Source organism: Telopea speciosissima, chromosome 3 (assembly GCF_018873765.1).
Source record: "Telopea speciosissima isolate NSW1024214 ecotype Mountain lineage chromosome 3, Tspe_v1, whole genome shotgun sequence".
NCBI classification, from domain to species: Eukaryota; Viridiplantae; Streptophyta; class Magnoliopsida; order Proteales; family Proteaceae; genus Telopea; species Telopea speciosissima.
In genome coordinates this window covers 26556692-26574171 of record NC_057918.1, presented here as the reverse complement: position 1 = coordinate 26574171, position 17480 = coordinate 26556692, and the positions used below count along the sequence as shown (strand labels likewise).

Below are 17480 nucleotides of genomic sequence, written 5' to 3'. Positions count from 1 at the left end.
ATATACTACTATCTTGTGCATGGGTTAAGCATATCTGGGTAGCCGGTCCTTTAGGTCTGAGGACTGAATTCATTTCATGTCCCTCTCTCAAACATTTCTGCATTTCTACCTTGCTGGACCGACAGTTTGACAAGCCCTCCTTAGTCTGGTTTTTTTCTGTTTTTATTGTTTCTTGTTATGTTATTTGGGAACTCTGCAACAATGTTCTGTTTAAGGGGATGCGCCCCAGCCCTGGACAGACTATTTGTAGAATAAACCGGTAGTTGAGAGACCTAAACATTTCCCCACCCTCTATAAATTCTACTAATACTTGTTCTTCTCAATTAAATTCTATTAATCTGCCTCATAAATCTTTTTCTAACTATAATTTACCTTTGCTAGATTTTCCTGTGTTGCTTTGTGTAGGGTTTGGAACCAACAATTTAGGTAAGCCGGGCTGGGTCTTTGGTTTTTTGATTGATGGCAAAGTCCTTTTTCTTTCTGCTGGTCGAAGTAAAAATACACATGTTTTGGAACCCGAACTCACTGCTATTCTCAACAGTCTTGATTTTGCAACCCTGAGAGGGTTGAAGCTGAAAGAAGTTTGGTGCTCAAACAATATGCTACTTGGACTTCTTCCAACTCCATCCCTTTCCCCTTGGCCTCTTGAGATCCTTGATATTCTCTTGAAGATTTCTGCTAAATCTACTTATATAGCCTTTAAGTATGTTGCTAATCTATCTATTGTAAATGGTTTTAGATGTTTTTTTGAGTCAGCACCACATATCCCGTGTAATGTAAATGGTTGTATTCCTCCTTTCTAATTAGTAAAGCTTTCGTTTTTTCTTACCAAAAAAAAAAAAATGTATTGTCTCATGGCAAGACAAATGAGACTAAAGTTTTGTGTATGTGTCACAAGTTTTTTTGTTCACGTTTCTCATGCTACATGACTTTTGATTTCCTTTCTTGGTGGGGTTGTTCTTCGGCCAACAAGTTACAACAACAAAGCTGCTTGCTTAGTTGGTTGGTGGTGTGCCAGTAGAGTACCTACCCCTAAGAGGTCACAGGTGTGACTCTCATGTTTCACATTTGTGCCATAAAACACCCTCCCTACCCCGCTAGTTGTGATTAAAATTCTCTTGTAGCTTTGCAAAAAGAATTGGAGCTGCTGCAAGACTATCCCCCATCTTCTACAAATCAGGACCGACAGGCTCAAATTCGCGATCTTCTTGCTGTTGAACTTGAGGGAAAGGAAATCTACTAGCATAAAAAATCAAGGAACCTATGGCTTCAATGTGGTGACCGGAACACACAATATTGTCATGCATCGACTATACAGAGACGTCATCAAAATTGAATCCTCCCATTGAAGCTTGATTCAGGAACCTGGGCTCAATCTGACAAGGATATTACAGAAGAAATTAATAGCAAATATAAAGCCATCTTTTCATCTGATGCCATAGATGAGGATGCTCTTCACTCTGTGCTCCAGGCCATCCCACCATCTGTTGATGATTCTACTAATCAAATGTTGTGTAAAATCCCAGACATTGGTGAGATAAAAACAGCTCTATCCACCATGGCCCCCCTTAAGTCCCTTGGCCGCGACGGCCTCCCCACAGCCTTCTTCCATCGCCATTGGGACATTGTTAGTGGTGACATCTACCAAGATCATAGCATCTCGTCTCAAACTCTGCCTGGACAACATCATTTCCCTGGTTTAATCGGCTTTTTTCCCCCATCTTTCAATTTTTGATAACATTTTAATGGCTCACGAGGCTTTTCATTATATTAAGCACAGGCGTAAGGGGAAGAAGAAGTTAGTTGCTCTGAAATTAGATATTCGAAAGGCATATGACTCTCTTGAATGGCGCTTTATAAGAGAAGTCCTTCTTCGTTATGGGTTCAGCAATAGATGGGTCTCCATGGTAATGGCTTGTATCTCGTCTGTCTCCTACAAATTTCTTGTCAATGGAGTGGCTCGAGACCCCATCATTCCTTCAAGAGGCATCTGCCAGGGAGATCTTCTATCTCCAGCTCTCTTTGTTCTCTGTTCCCAGGCTTTAAGTGCAGTTCTTAATCGAGCAGAGGAAGTTGGTCATATTCATGGCATCAAAATCAAAAATAGGACGACATCTCTCACTCACCTACTATTTGCGGATGATAGTCTCCTCTTTTCTGAGGTTAACCTTGATGAGATACACAATCTCAAGGAGTGTCTGGACCTCTACTGCCAAGCAAGTGACCAAAGAATTAATCTCCATAAATCCTCTCTGTTCTTCAGCCCAAACACTTCAGCAAAGTTCAAACACTGGTTCTCGAGGATATTGAAAATTCCTTATGGAGATTGTCCAAAGAAGTACTTGGGACTTCCTGTTGATTTCGGATTTATGAAGCATGATCTTTTTAGGAAAATTGATGATCGAGCTGTTTCAAAATTTCAAGGTTGAAACCAAAAGTTCCTCTCCCATGCTGGAAAGGAAATCTTAATCAAATCGGTGGCTCCCTCCCTCAACACTCATGCTGCCTCTCATTTCAAAATGCCTGCCTCCCACCACTTTAAGATTTGCCAATTGTCTTCAAACTTTTTCTGGGGCAAGAATTCGGAGGGCCAAAAGGGTATCTTATGGATTTCTTGGCGTTGATTATGCAGGTCTAAAGAAAGGGGGGGCTTGGCTTCCGAGATCCATCTCTTCAAAATCGTTCTCTTCTTGGTAAACTAGCATGGCGAATATGGTCTGATCCCACATCTCACTTGGCCACTTTTATGAAGCAGATATATTTCCCACACACTGACTTTTTGTCTGCTCCCCTCGGTTCTACTCCATCGTGGGGTTGGTGCAGCATTATTGAAGGAAGGAAGGTTCTCCAGGCGGGTCTGCTTTGGTTTGTTGGCACAAGGGAGTTAATTCATATTTATGAGGACTGCTGGATACCTTGCTCAACCAATTTCAAACTGAAATACCCCCACCATAAACCTCACACTTTAGTAATGGTCTCAGACTTAATTAATCAAGACAACCGTATTTGGAAGGTTGTAGTTCTGCATGCTTCATTTCATCCGGAGCAAGTTGAGGCTATTTTAAAGATTCAGTTGGGCCTTTCTCCAAAGCCTGATTATCAAGTTTGGGATGGAAATAAACAGGGTATTTACACTGCAAACTCCGGGTATTACTTCTTATGCAACCTCAAAGATGCTCAACTTTCTTCTGTTGTTCCTTCTCCTACTCAGGCCGCCCACTTCAAACCCCCCGATGAGACTTGGAGGCTCATATAGAAGTGTAAGTCTGCTCCAAAGATCAAAACTTTCCTTTGGAGAGCCTGTAATAGTGGTTTACCTACAGCCAGTGATTTACAAAAGAGGAAAATGAATACCGACTCTACTTGTTCTCACTGTGGCTGTGCAAAGGAAGACGCTAACCACATTCTTATGGATTGTTCCTTTATGCGTGCGGTCTGGTTTGGGTCAAGATTATCATTCCGGCCTCCTCCTATTGATCCTTATCTAGCTCTGATGATTTGGAATTGGAAACTATCGTCCCATAAAGGTCACCACCCTCCCATAAAAAAAAAAAAAAAGGTCACCACCTGGGGGATGACACTGCTAGTCTCTGATCCTATTTATGCTATAACATATGGCGGGCTAGAAATGATCTTCTCTTCAATGGCAAGGTTTGGTCTCCTATGGATGTGATCCAACAAGCTGAAAAGGAGTTATTTGAATTCAGTTCTTCCACTCAAAAGCACAAGCCTGACTATGTGGTCGACAAGAGGATCCCCCTCTAAGAAGTCCCTTGCTTGGCAGCCCCCGCTGAGATACAAAGTTAAACTAAACTCGAATGCTTCCCTAAAGGACAAAGCCGGTGGTCTTGGCTTCATTCTAAGGAATCCGCAGAGTTGTATCATCTCTGCCATTTCCGAACCAGCTTCTTTCTCCACTGCCATCCAAGGGAAGCATTGGTTCTGAGATTTGGCCTCCTTCAAGGGCTCTCTGAGGGAATTGCCCACATTCAGGCTGAAGTCGACAGTAATGATTTGATCAAATGGATCACCAACCCCAGTCTCCACCCTCCTCTTGATATCTCTAGCATTACCTAGGATATCCACTTTTTAGTTTCCTTATTTGAGACTAGTGATCTCAACTTTATTCCTAGGGAGATTAACAGTGTGGCTGACTCCCTGGCTAGGAAGGCCTTGTCTTGTACGAATCGGACTGAATGGCCACATTCCACTCTATGGTTGTCTAAATTATGTAAGTTAGACTCCATGAGCTTTGCTCGTTTCAATAAATGATCGTTTTTCCACCAAAAAAAAAAAAAGTCTCATTGGGCACTTAGATAAGATAAACCCCCAAAAAAAAAAGTTACAACAAAATAGCATTTCCCAAGTGACAGAATAAAACATTAAAAAGGTTAAGGATTATAAAGAGGGTGCATGGATTATCGATGAGGTACATGCACATACCTGGGAAAGTATATGAATCATGACATTTGACATGTAAATCCAAATCATTTTACCTTTTCATCTGTCACATCTACGTGCTTAAGAGACCTTTCACCTAAATAAAGCAAAAGGAGAGGGTCTAAGCAAGCAACATAGGGGAATGCACCAATGAGAGGCAATCGAACATTTTCATAATTAGGGGTAGAGAAGTCATTTCATGTGAGAAGGAGAGAGATAGATAGAGGGTATGCTATCGTTCCCTCCGCTCCGTTATTGGCTTAGAGAGCTTTTTGCCATACAAAAAAAAGTTTTGGACTTAAAATTAAAATTTGAAACCAATGATGTTTAAAGTGTTTTACACAGTCCACATAAGAAGGTATCAAAAACAATCCACATACTTTTTACCATATGGAAGGATGATGTGGCAATCAAACTTGAATAGCTATAAATGGTGTATATTCTTAGGGGGGGGGGCTGCTAAAGCAATAAATTAAGAGTTCAATTTGGTCTGAGCCAACATTAAGTCGGATTAAGTGCTAAACTTGATAAGTCAATCAATCTTAACGCCAACGAAGCCGCTATTTGCAATATCTTTGGATTCGGCACCTCTCCTACGAGCTCAATGCCCAGTGAGGCATTCAACAACACTGTGCTGCTGGGCATATGAGGATGTGTGCGCGTGAGGCCCAACACGCATCCCGATGTGCACCCAACAACCTGGTCGTTGGATGCCTCACTAGCACTCCCTAGGCGTTGGGCTTATAGGAGAGGAGTCTGATCATCTATCTTCACATGTATTGACATATACCTTTCCAATTAGAGTAGGGATGTAAATGGATAACTGAAAATCCAAATCTGATCCGCATCTGTATCTGTTTAGGGACATTCGTATTCGTTTAGAGATATCTAAAAAAAATCCGACTGAAAATCCGAATACTTAATAATAAAAAATAAGTAAATAATGATCTTGAGGGTTTTTGAAGATTCAACAGGTTCTAGAATATGAGGAAAAGATAATCCTGATCTAAGAGATATGGATTGAGAGTGAATTGTATCCACTAGGGAGAGGAAGGTCCGGATTACAAAAGACAGAGATGTAAATAGATGGTCAAAAATCCGAATCCATCCGTATCCGTTTAGAGGTATTTGTATTTAGCCAAGGAATATCCGGATCCGATCACATCCAATCCGTTTACATTCCTAAATTAGCACCTAATTTCAAATTCAATCATATTCCTTCCCATGTCAAATCCTAAATCAGGCCGGTCAAACAATAGAACCCAACTGAAAAATGTGAATCAAACCAAACCGACTGAAAAACGGACCAAAACCGTTAAAAACCAAAAACAGAAAAGCCAAGTTTTTTGCTGCCATAACTGTTTATGTATGCATGGCAAACTGAAAAACCGAACCAGACCGAATCCGATATAAAATCATAGCAGTCCGGTAAGAGAAAATCCGAAATAACCTGAAATCATTCCAAACCTTCCCTTATTGGATCGGTTCGGTTTCACCATTTCCAGCATAAAACCGAGCGGAACCGAACCGACCGCTTGGTGTGCCGCAAATCGATGCTCAAACTACCGCGTATGGCCGTAAAGCATTAGTGTTCTTTTTCGTTCTCTATCTTTTTGCTTCTCATTGATCAGTTGTTCGCAGAAGGGAGAATTGCCAAAATCATCGTCGGAGATAGGTATTTTCCATTCCGTTTGTTGCTTTTTCACCTCCTCCTTCCTCCTCTCTTTTCCCTAATAGTGAGATGAGAAGAAGAGGTCTGGGGTTTTTTTTCATGGCGCACCATGGAACTTTGTAATGAGAAAGTTAGGGTTTCTTTTTGACTCGTAGTTATTGCTTTCGTCACTCAAGTAGCTTTAGTAAGCTCTTATTGAGGTTCTTCTTTGATTATTTGATGGAAATCAGGGTTTCTCTGTCACCGTCGGCTTTTAAACTCACAGGGTTTGCTTAGCTATGTTTATCGAAAAAAAATATATTTTCAATTTGTTCTTCGTATCACTAGTACAGTATTACTCGTCCTTGAACGAAATCAAGCATCATTCATTCAGAGTTGGAGACTCGTGTTTGTTTGTTCGTGTATAATTTGAATTGAATGGATGCTTTCTATTCATTTTTTCTCATACTGATGAAGACGGTAGGGATACAATGTGGTTTGCCTTGGACCTTCTGAAGTGAAACTATGATGGTTGGATCCTGTTTTGTTGAGCCTATTTGTTAGGAAAGAGAAATTAATGTATGGAAAAAGAATTATGAAGATATCGTTGATTGTGTTCACATATTTCTGAGAAATAGTTGAAGACTAGAGCTAGTCAGAAATGCGCATTTTTTTCACTCTGAACTGGACTGCCAATAAAGATAAAAAATATTCTTTTCAAACTCCAAGTGAAACAGTTAGTCTTGTTAAATCTAGTTGTTCAAACTTACCTGCTTTTTCTCAGTACTTAGAGTTCTTCCTGTGGTTATGTATGAGTTGGTAAAGAATCAATTCTTTAGGATCGGGGAGGGTTGGTGTAAGAAAAAAAGCACCATGGGTAGTTGAGAGCGAGTTCCATTTGGAAAGTTTGATGCAGAAGCACTTCTACTCATTGTATTCAATGTCCAGGGCATGTGAAATTATTTCTATAAAGCATTGTGGCAATACTTGGTGATTCATTAATGGAATCTTTTGTTCTCTCTCCCCCCCCCCCCGAATCGTTATCCCCTCCAATTCGCTGCCTGCTCCAATTCCTCACATACATAGGAGGTGGAAATGACCATCCTACCCCCTGCCCGAACACACTGCCCAAGGTGGGGTCCACTCCCCCTATTAGAGGAATTGGAGGAATTGGTGTGGGCGGCGAATTGGAGGTGATAATTATTCCCCCCCCCCCCCCTCTTTTTCTGGAAAGCTCAGTTCGTATAATGCCAACTTTCAACCTCTTCAATTACTTACTAAAGGAGAACTCTGATGGTCTCTTTTGCTCAGCTAAAATTGAAGGCTCTTGCTTTATGAAATATTATGCTCGATGTTGGTTTCTTCTCCCATCTTTTGTCACTTTGCTTGCAGCTGGTTCATGATAAAATATTTTATGCATATCTCCTCAATTTTTCTATGTTTTTGGTAGGCAATGATTCCACACTTCTTGTTGTAGGATAAGCCATAATGGCCGGGAGAAATCATATGCCTCGACATCCTTTGAACGAGGGGCAGCATGGATTCCCCCCTGAAGGGCCATTTGTGCGGGGCCTGTTACGTCCACAACCTCATCCTGTTCTGCTGGAGGAAGAACTTGAAATGCAGCATATCGAAATGCGGAGGCTTTTGGCTGAAAATCGAAGGCTAGCTGAAGATCGTATCAGCCTGCATCAGGAGCTAGGTTTCACAAAGGAAGAATTGCTACGTATGAATGTTGCCATTGCAGATATTCATGCAGCGAGAGAAGCTCATTCAAGAGAACTTATTGAGAGGGGCTTGAAACTGGAAGCTGATCTACGAGCAGCTGAGCCTTTAAAAAATGAGGTTATGCAATTGCGTATGGAAGTTCAGAAGCTGGATACCTCAAAGAAGGATCTGGATGCACAAGTTCAGAACCTGACACAAGACTTAACAAGGTTACAAGTTGATAATAAACAGATTCCCTCTTTGAGGCAAGAGATTGATGCGCTACGCCAGGAGCTTATGCATGCTAGGTTTGTTCCTGGCCATGTTATGACAACTTTGAATATTGCATTCTTAAAGCCCCTTTTGTTATTGATCGTTTTATGTTGTATTACTAGAAGAGATATGTAGTTTGAAATTCAAATTCTAACAGAAGGATTTATTTTCCAGAACCGCTATCGAGTATGAAAAGAAGGCAAATTTTGAATTGATGGAACAGAGGCAGGCAATGGAGAAGAACTTAGTTTCCATGGCACGTGAAGTTGAAAAGCTACGTGCAGACCTTTCACGTGTTGATGGTGGTAGACCATGGGCCACTGGTATGTCTTTACTTTCCATAGTTTAAGGATTTGATAGCTTGTACCAATTTCTCAATCTGTATTTGGCATTAACAAGAACGCTGGTAATGATCTGGAACAATGCAGAATTTCCAGATCATTATCAGTATGGTCCATTCTCCAATAATGATCTTTAAATCATTGATACTAACCTTTGTGTTCTGAAAGGAAATTTGGATTTTCTAGTTTTGACCTTGAATTTAATTGTAAGATGATTTTTTTTTTAAAATAAAAAAGATAACATGATATCTATAGAGATATTGTTTGCTTGGTTATGGTTGTTGGCTCATTTGACATTCTGGGTGATTCTTTAACGGAATTCTTTTGATATTTCCAACAGTGTACATAAATGGAATTAGTCCATTATTTATTAGATGGTAGTTATGTAGTTTGTTGGTGTGATTGTCCTCTGTTTGCTAACATTTCCTGGAGACATTTGCTGCCAAAGAATTAGATGTTGAGTGAACCTCTTCTTTAATTGCTACAGACAAAGCACGAGCACCTGATTATATATCATGCCCATGGTTCAAGATTTCGGTTTACCAGGCTTGAAACCTATACAATTTCCGCTGCAAGTTTTGGTGAAGGGTTCCGAAGCCCAAATGGTCAAATTCGGTCCTGAAACTTCTAGGAAACTCTATTTTAGGCCCTCTAATCATAGTGGAACCCTTGGAAAAATGACACCCAAAATGGTAGTCTGACTTTGGAGCCTAGTTTTGTAATATACGTTGTACATTGCTTTATACATTCTCTAATATGGTCTATTCCACACAAAGTTAGTAGTAGAACACACTTAATTTAACTAAAAACTTAAATATGCATTAGGAATGAATAGACTTAAAATATTAACCATTTCACAAATCATACATCATACATGATTCATTACAAAGAGTCAAAGATATGGGAGTCAAGAATACAAGCAATGTCACCCTTATGTCCATCCTAGAATTACAATACCACATCGATTTTCGAGCAGGATAAAAACCGCTAGAATGTTGTTGATGCTGCTGTCGAAGCAAGTTATCCTTCAACTGTATCACAAAAGCTGGTCATGTCATAGTATGGCGGAAGAAATGCTCAAAATCTTCCACAACAACCCTATAATCCTATATGGAATCATCAACATACTCGAGTTTCCCTAACCTAGGTTATATATCTCTGAACTGTGAGGAACTTGATCGAGAGCCATTGCTACTATATGATGCCTGTAGAACCGACACCGGTTGTATGGTTCTGGGGTCGAGAATGAGAAGATGTTATCCACAAATAATGACCCAATGTGTGACTGACCCTCATGCTCAGAGGGGTAATGACGATGAAGAGTTAAACTGCTTGTAGCCACCATACCCACCATACCCAACATAGTCAAGACCGGTGCTCCTTGTGGCATATGATGGTGCAATGGTGCATGCTACTGGCCCCTATGCATACCACTTTCCTCTAGACTCTGGCATCTGAGATTGTCATTCAAGCTTGTCACATCAATGTCCATGGACTCTATGCTATCCTCCTCCTCAAGTGATGGTATGAAACTATGAATTACCGATGCAAGCCTCTCGAGTAACCTGCACATGTAGGGGGCACATGCAATGTGGTCAACATCTTGTGTGGAATGATAGAATTGACTCTCGCCTATGAAGTGAATCGGTTTTGGCTTGTGGTACTCCTTGTGCATCCATGCAAATCTATCACCATCACCATCACAATTACCATTACCATCATCATTACCACCATTAGATGGGGACGGTGTGTGAGTGTGGCCATTAGAATGTGATCAATTGACGTCCTCATCATCATCCCTACTAGCGTGAGACTCAAGGTTGGCCTGTCTGTGAATGAATACGACCCTCTCGAGACACCATAAACTCATCAACATCAGGACCCTTTAAATCTGACTAGCTATCTCGGGGTTGGGGCTACCAACAGATCGATGCATGACAAGGTCACCTCGATCCCTCACCCACTCGTATAGGGGATCCTTGTCATCATCTGACTCCACTTGGAAAATGTTGGCGAGCTTGATTGGATCTTTATCATCATCCATGCCCATATGTATGTGTTGCATCTTCAGTCTCATGTTATAAATTTATAATACACATACACCAATTGTTCCAACCGTGCGTGACCCAGTCGGTTCCGCCTCTTGGAGTGGATAAGTAAGAATGTACTCCATTTGACCTTACATTCGAATGCGAAACATATTTAGGAGAGCTCCTTTATTGCTATCTTTCTCAAGTTAGGTGCATCACTCCCATAGAGCATGCACCATTCACCTGCATTAGAGTATAAAGATTATAGTATTAAGTGATTGTACATGGTACATATGTAAATGAAATGAATTGAATGGAGACAAAATGAAAATAATGCACTTGGTCTACCAGAGTACCAGGATGATGCAGGAGCAATTCCTTGGACCGGGTTAAACCCGTTTGAGAACCCTAACCAAGACGAATCGGGTTCAATTGGGTCTTTGGGTTCAGTAGGATACTTAATTTAGTAGGGTTTTAATTAGTTGAGTTTATCATGTAATTTTTTTTTTTAGTTTTAATAAAGGCTATTTAGTGGTAGAGTCTATTTAAGATTTGATTTCAGTATGAATCCCATTAGAGTTAATGTTAATTTCAGTTTTAGAGTTTAATTAGGAATCTTTAATTATTATCTTTAAATACTCTTGTAATTGTCATTTAATTTCAGATTGGATGAATTAAGATTTTGAGTTTTGTTTATTGTTACCGGTGAGGTACAATGGCATAGCAATGGTTGTGTGACCATCTCTCTCCTCTCCCCTGATTCTCTCTCTCTTCCTCGTATCCGGTACTTTCTACCATCTTCTTCTCCTTTCTTTTTTCTAATTTCAGTTTATGGTTCACATCTGTGTTAGTGATACTGACAGTCCCTCACGTGGTAAGTTGGATCTTCCCCATTTCCTTTCTTTTCTTCACTCTCTTTTGTTCTAAGGTACCTCTATCTTAGGTGATCCTTGCCTGAGAGATCCATACCCAAAAGCTTTCCTTGCCCTGAGATCCAAACCTTTGAAGAGAACCTGCAGCTAGGAAGTCGCCAGGTCTGATTTCAAGGATTAAATACTCCTCATTTAGATAATTTCTGTGATTAGTTGATGCTGGAATCGATAGCACATGGTAATATGTTGCGCCCCATTCACCCGACTTTCATTTAAATTACGATACTGCCGTCCTATTATACACTTTTGTTTATTTACTATTCTGTCATTGGTTATATAAACTTCCACATATTTACAAAATTGCCATCAAACCTTACTATTTGGCTATTGTATGTTTGAGTGGGCCCACGAACGATTCAATTTGGGTTTTCTGAACCCCGGATCTGCATTAAATTAGTATCAGAGCCGAAATCCTCTAATTTCTGATGACATTTGACCATGAATTTATTACTCTTTTAGAGCAGTTCGCGAAGGAATTTAAGGATGGATTGTCGGATATCAAATCAGATTTCCGAGATCTTCGATTGGGTTTTCGAGAGGTTACAAATCGTATCAACCGCTTTTGTGATAAAGTATGCAGCGTGTTAGAAGCCTTAGAGGATGAGTCAATAGTGATAGAAAAATTGGACAACAAAGTGTCAATCAAGGTGAAGAGAATGGTCTGATCAAGGTTGCAGTTGAAAAATTGATCGACGGTCCGAATTCAGTTGTGAAACCCCATGATCAGATTCCCATCAAAGAGATGTTGTTTGCTCATGGCCGTCAAGAGATCGTGATGGTTGATTGTGAGATGCACTGGACCATTGCCCCATCAAAGTTGATGTTTGTGGATGCCGATCGAGTGATGTTGATTCTCTCATTTTAAAAACTTGTGGTTTAGTTTTTTTCAACATCAAGGGAGTTGATGGAGGATCAATTCCTTGGACTGGGCTAAACCCGTTTGAAAACCCAAACCAAGACGAACCGGGTTCAATTGGGTCTTTGGGTTCAGTAGGATACTTAATTTAGTAGGGTTTTAATTAGTTGAGTTTATCATGTAATTTTTTGTTTTAGTTTTAATAAAGGCTATTTAGTGGTAGAGTCTATTTAAGATTTTATTTCAGTTATGAGTCCCATTAGAGTTAAGATAAATTTCAGTTTTAGAGTTTAATTAGGAATCTTTAATTATTATTATCTTTAAATACTGTTGTAATCGTCATTTAATTTCAGATTGGATGAATTAAAATTTCGAGTTTTGTTTATTGTTACTGGTGAGGTACAATGGCATAGCAATGGTTGTGTGACCATCTCTCTCTCTCTTTTCTCCTCGTATCGGATACTCTCTATCACCTTCTTCTCCTTTCTTTTTCCTAATTTCAGTTTCGGGTTCACATCTGTGTTAGTAAATACTGACAGTCCCTCACATGGTTAGTTGGATCTTCCCCATCTCCTTTCTTTTCTTCACTCTCTTTTGTTCGAAGGTACCTCTACCTTAGGCAATCCTTACCTGAGAGATCCATACCCAAAAGCTTTCCTTGCCCTGAGATTTGAACCTTTGAAGAAAACCTGCAGCTAAGAAGTTACCGGATTTGATTTCAAGGATTAAATACTCATTTAGATAATTTCTATGATTAGTTCATGCTGGAAATTGGAATCGATAGAACATGTTGTGGTGATGCTTCGTCTGAAGTTTTAGCCTGAACCGAGAGAAGTTGAAGGAGCCATCTCCTTCGTATTAGGCTGTTTTCCTCCTCCGTTATAGGTTGGAGGTTGAAGATAACCCCTACCTCACGATTTCCTCTTCTTTATTTAATCCTTACTTTCCCTTTATACCCCTACCTTTCTCCCATAGTTTCCTTTGTTGTTATTTTGCTTTTAATTCCTAGTTTACCGCCTTCACTAATCGTTGCATCCCACTCACTTGACTTCCATTTAAATTATGATACTGCCTGTCTATTATACACCTGTTTATTTACAATTCAGCCATTGGTTGTATAAACTACCACATATTTACAGAATTGTGATCAAACCTTTCTATTTGGCTATTGAATGTTTGAGTGGGCCCACAAGAGATTCGATTTGGGTTTTCTGAACCCCGGATCCGCATTATAGGAGCTATGATTTTTCAACCCGACTTTTCTGCTACACGACGGAAAGTCCCAATAGCATCCCTAAAGGTCTTTATCTATACTCATTTCAAACATTGGTAATGTTTACATTAATACGAAATCGAGTAGTTATGTTCCTTAAAAATACTTAACAAACTACCAAGTCTCACCTCATTATTGCACCTCGACTGTATAGTTGGATTTGGCTCCAACTTGGCTACCACATTTTCCACTGCATCTATCAATGATTGATCCATTCCAAGTTGACGCTTTGTATTGGTACTTGAGATTCAGATAATATGTTGGGAATGATATAAAGAACTTGTCATTGCATATGAAGATGTAATTAGAATGTAAATTAACTTAAGTGCCTTAAATAAAAATATTAAACTTACTAGCCGTGTAAAGTGGATGCATTGAGTGCTTCTCCCATCAATCATCAACAATCTTTAGGTACCCCCTCCCACCATGTGGTAGCGCCGCTCTCACGCCTTCATCATCTCCATAGTTGCATTCAGTTGTGCCGAGGTAGGCTTCTTCTCAGAGTTGACCATCCTTAATACCTTTACCACTGGCTATGGTATAAGAACGACCTTCTTTAGGTCTTGCTAGAATTGCTCATTAGATATGATTGTCTATGCTGCTCTACCTTGTAGCGAACCCAACTCCCTCCAACTAAACCAATCCTTTGAAGCAAACATGGACCTCAGACCAACCATTTTCACCTTAAAGCTCTTCAATGCAATGTAGTTGGTGGCAAATCGAGTAATGCCAGGTCTCACCAAATCTCTACCTCACTTATCCCTCAGTTGTAAAGCATATCCATAGCTCTAGACAAATGTGGTCACTTGTCTTGCCCTCTCGACCACACCCGCTACCATGGATCTCTTTCCGATGTCCTTTAGCATGAGTTCAATAAAATGGGCTGCACATGGTGTCCAAAAGTGATGGTATATGTTGTTGTACATCAATCTCTCACTATCCTTCTTAAAGTTGCTTCTGTTGTCCGTCACCACTTGGACAATGTTCTGTGCACCCACCTCCTGTACAACATCTTTCAACAACTTATATTTATAATTTGCATCCTTCTTCTCCCTGGATGCATTCACAAATTTCAAGAAGATGGTACTGCCATCACAATAGAACATGAAGTTGATGATGGACTGTCTAGTAGGTCCAGTCCAACCATCACACATCACAGTCACTCTATAGCCCTCCCATGTCCCCTTCAATGTATCAATCTACTCTTCCAGCTCCTTTTGTTGGGGCAAATAAACATTCATCAATTCATATGCAGTGGGCCGCTTCACTCCTGGGCCAGCCTTCATCACAATGTCAAGCATGCCCTGATAGTATGGTCCCTCAGTGACATTTGTTGGGATGCTATTATGGAAGAAAAACTTTGAGACAGCATTGCCTACTTTACCCTTCCAATCAGGTCAGACATGCTTAAGCTTTCTCTGCCTGGTATTTTGAGTCCTAAATATGGTAGGATCCTGCTGAAGGACTTCAATGAGATCATCGTCATCATCATCCGGTACTGGTGGTGGGGCTGGCCTCATACTCTATGATCTCCTGAAAGGCAATCCCCCCTGCCTCTAGTGTATCTGCTCTAGAGTCAAAGGAACCAACTGCTTTCCCAATACTGTAGCCCTAACCCTCTCTACCTGGTGTGTCACTTGGCTCGCTGCCTGAGCCTCCCGTATTTGTCTCTGCGTCAGTTGACATGTAACCATTATCAGAATCATCAAAGTCTGTCCCTGCTGGTGGGTGTCTCTCTAGCATTGCCTCAACAAACTCCTCTATTGTCCTTTGCTTTTCCAACTTCCTCTCTCTTCCTCCTTTCTGTACCTCACTAGGGACCCTGGAGCATTTGGCCACATCTCTGTAGCCACCAGTTAGATGCCACTTCAGTCTAGTGTGTGGCCCCTGAATTTATTATCTTGTCACAATGATTGCATTGTGACATTTTCTTATCATTCCCTATAGGTACTCGATGCTTCCATGCTATGTCTCCACTTCCACTGTTAGCCATTGTGCAATCTTCTTAGTTCTTACACAGTACACTGTTGCATAAAAAATTGCATACATTATTATCTATTCTATATCATATAAAACTGCTAAAACAATCATATAGCTGTTTCCTAATTTTTCCCTAACTCATATTTTTTTCTTAATTAAAAATAATTTTTATTTATTATTTTGAAATAATAATATCATAATTTATCAAAAATAATAATGGAATGAGACATTAATCATCATCTTCAGTTGTAAATACAGCAACAATACTTTCATATATTTTAAAGATTTTACAAACCAAAACAGAATTTTTTTCCCTATTTTTCAGAATTTTCTACAAATTTTTGAAGTAATTTTTTCCAGAGATTAAATAAATAATTTTCGGACAGAGTAAAAACCTGACTCCGTGAGGCCGTAGATTGGCCAACGATGTCGAATATATATATAATTGATCTCCAAACACCAAGTATCAACTTTTTTTTTCCAAAATTTGTTGCAAGAAAATCAACTTTTTTTTTCCAGAAAATTTAAAAATATTTTAAAAACTGAAAATAAATTTTGGCTCCATGAAGATGTAATTGTGCTATAGTGTGTAACATATAAGAAGTTGCAACCACCAAGTATACCACCAAATATTTATCCTATTCTTTTGGAAAAAATGATATACCTCCAACTTTGAATCTTGCCTAAATCTTCCAACAATGCAGCAATTGTCGCTTCCAATGCGTTCTTCTACTGCCCAAGTACTTGTTCCAACCTTGTACGTTGTGATTTCTTTGCGAAATCACAGCAAACAAGGTTTCTCCCTCTGCTTTGTCAAAATTGACGAAAGGAAATTTGACCCATTTCGTTCAGTACTCTGCTTTTAATGCTAAAGCATATGAACATTGAAATTTTGGCGTTCCACCAAAATTTTGACCAAAACTTGGACATATTTATGTATCGCATACCATTTCATTTCGACATCTGGTGAAACCAAAATATTTTGCAAAATCTTGTGAAAATCTCGAATAATCCATTCCATGAGAGTTTATTTTGGATTTTGATTTCTTTCCTAATGAGGTGTGTATATGCATAGACTTGTGTTAGCTGGAAATCTTGTGCCACAACCTAATACCTCTACTTTTTGGTTCATCTTCCTTTTTTCAACTTTTTCATCAAATTATTGACTGAAAAATTGTGTATTTCTGCATAATTTGCAGCCTATAGTTGTATGGCAAAAACATCTTTCTAGCTGGTTCATGTCATATAGAAAATAACAGATAGCGTAAGTTATTAATAATTTTTGGGCTGTTGTTGTCTCTTGCTTATTCTATGGATGTATGGCGGCTGAAGATGGAGCTTACGGAATTAAATTCAGCGGTCCTGACGGAGGGTTTCCTTCTGCTTATGGGAATGCATATGGGGCTTATCTGGTATGGATGCTTTTGTAGCTGGAAAACTAGGATTTTCTCTTTGAACGTATCGTTTTGTAGTTCTCAAACTCCTCATGAGGAGTATGTTACCTTTCGTCAATTTATCATGCTCTCTATATTTTTCCACAGGGTGTTGCTGACAAGGGTCATCTTTATGATGCTGGCTCTGGTTCATGGGGGCCTGAGAATCCCCGCCTTGCACGTCGCTGAGATCAGGATATTTTCATTTGAAGTGGAAGAAAAGCACCCAGTATTTTGTTGCTTTCCTGTTCTTCAGTATTCAAAGGTCTAGGAGTGTTATGTTCATCAATAGGTGCATGTAACATCAGTTATCTACTAAGGGAATGTTTTTAGAAAATCATAAACCGAGCTTAAATAGGAGTTGTGTTGTACTTTTGGTTTTTGGGCTAAAGAAATTGTTTCCTTTTACAGTTGTGGTGATTGTGAAGTTTCAACTAGGTTATTCTGACTCAAGTACTCCCTAGGAGATTAGGAGAACTTTCTTGGGCATACTACCATCTGGGATTCTATAGCTATTGACCTTGATGTACGTTACTTAAATAGTGCATATCTTCTCATCTTGCA

The 17480-nt window shown here is 39.7% G+C and overlaps 1 protein-coding gene across 1 annotated transcript; it reads left to right on the top strand.

Moving 5' to 3' along the window:
- Positions 1–6062: 6062 nt before the first annotated feature.
- LOC122654552 (protein FLX-like 3) lies at positions 6063–17480 on the top strand. Its single transcript, XM_043848682.1, has 5 exons — positions 6063–6115; positions 7569–8106; positions 8246–8389; positions 16805–16895; positions 17025–17480. Exons 2-5 carry the CDS (start codon positions 7580–7582, stop codon positions 17103–17105), a joined length of 843 nt encoding a protein of 280 aa, XP_043704617.1. The 5' UTR covers positions 6063–6115; positions 7569–7579; the 3' UTR covers positions 17106–17480.

Coding starts and splice junctions, on each gene's coding strand:
- LOC122654552 (XM_043848682.1), top strand. CDS start 7,580: ATGGCCGGGAGAAATCATATGCCTCGACATCCTTTGAACGAGGGGCAG. Junction 8,107..8,245: donor CAGGAGCTTATGCATGCTAG/GTTTGTTCCTGG, acceptor TTTATTTTCCAG/AACCGCTATCGAGTATGAAA. Junction 8,390..16,804: donor GATGGTGGTAGACCATGGGC/CACTGGTATGTC, acceptor CTATGGATGTAT/GGCGGCTGAAGATGGAGCTT.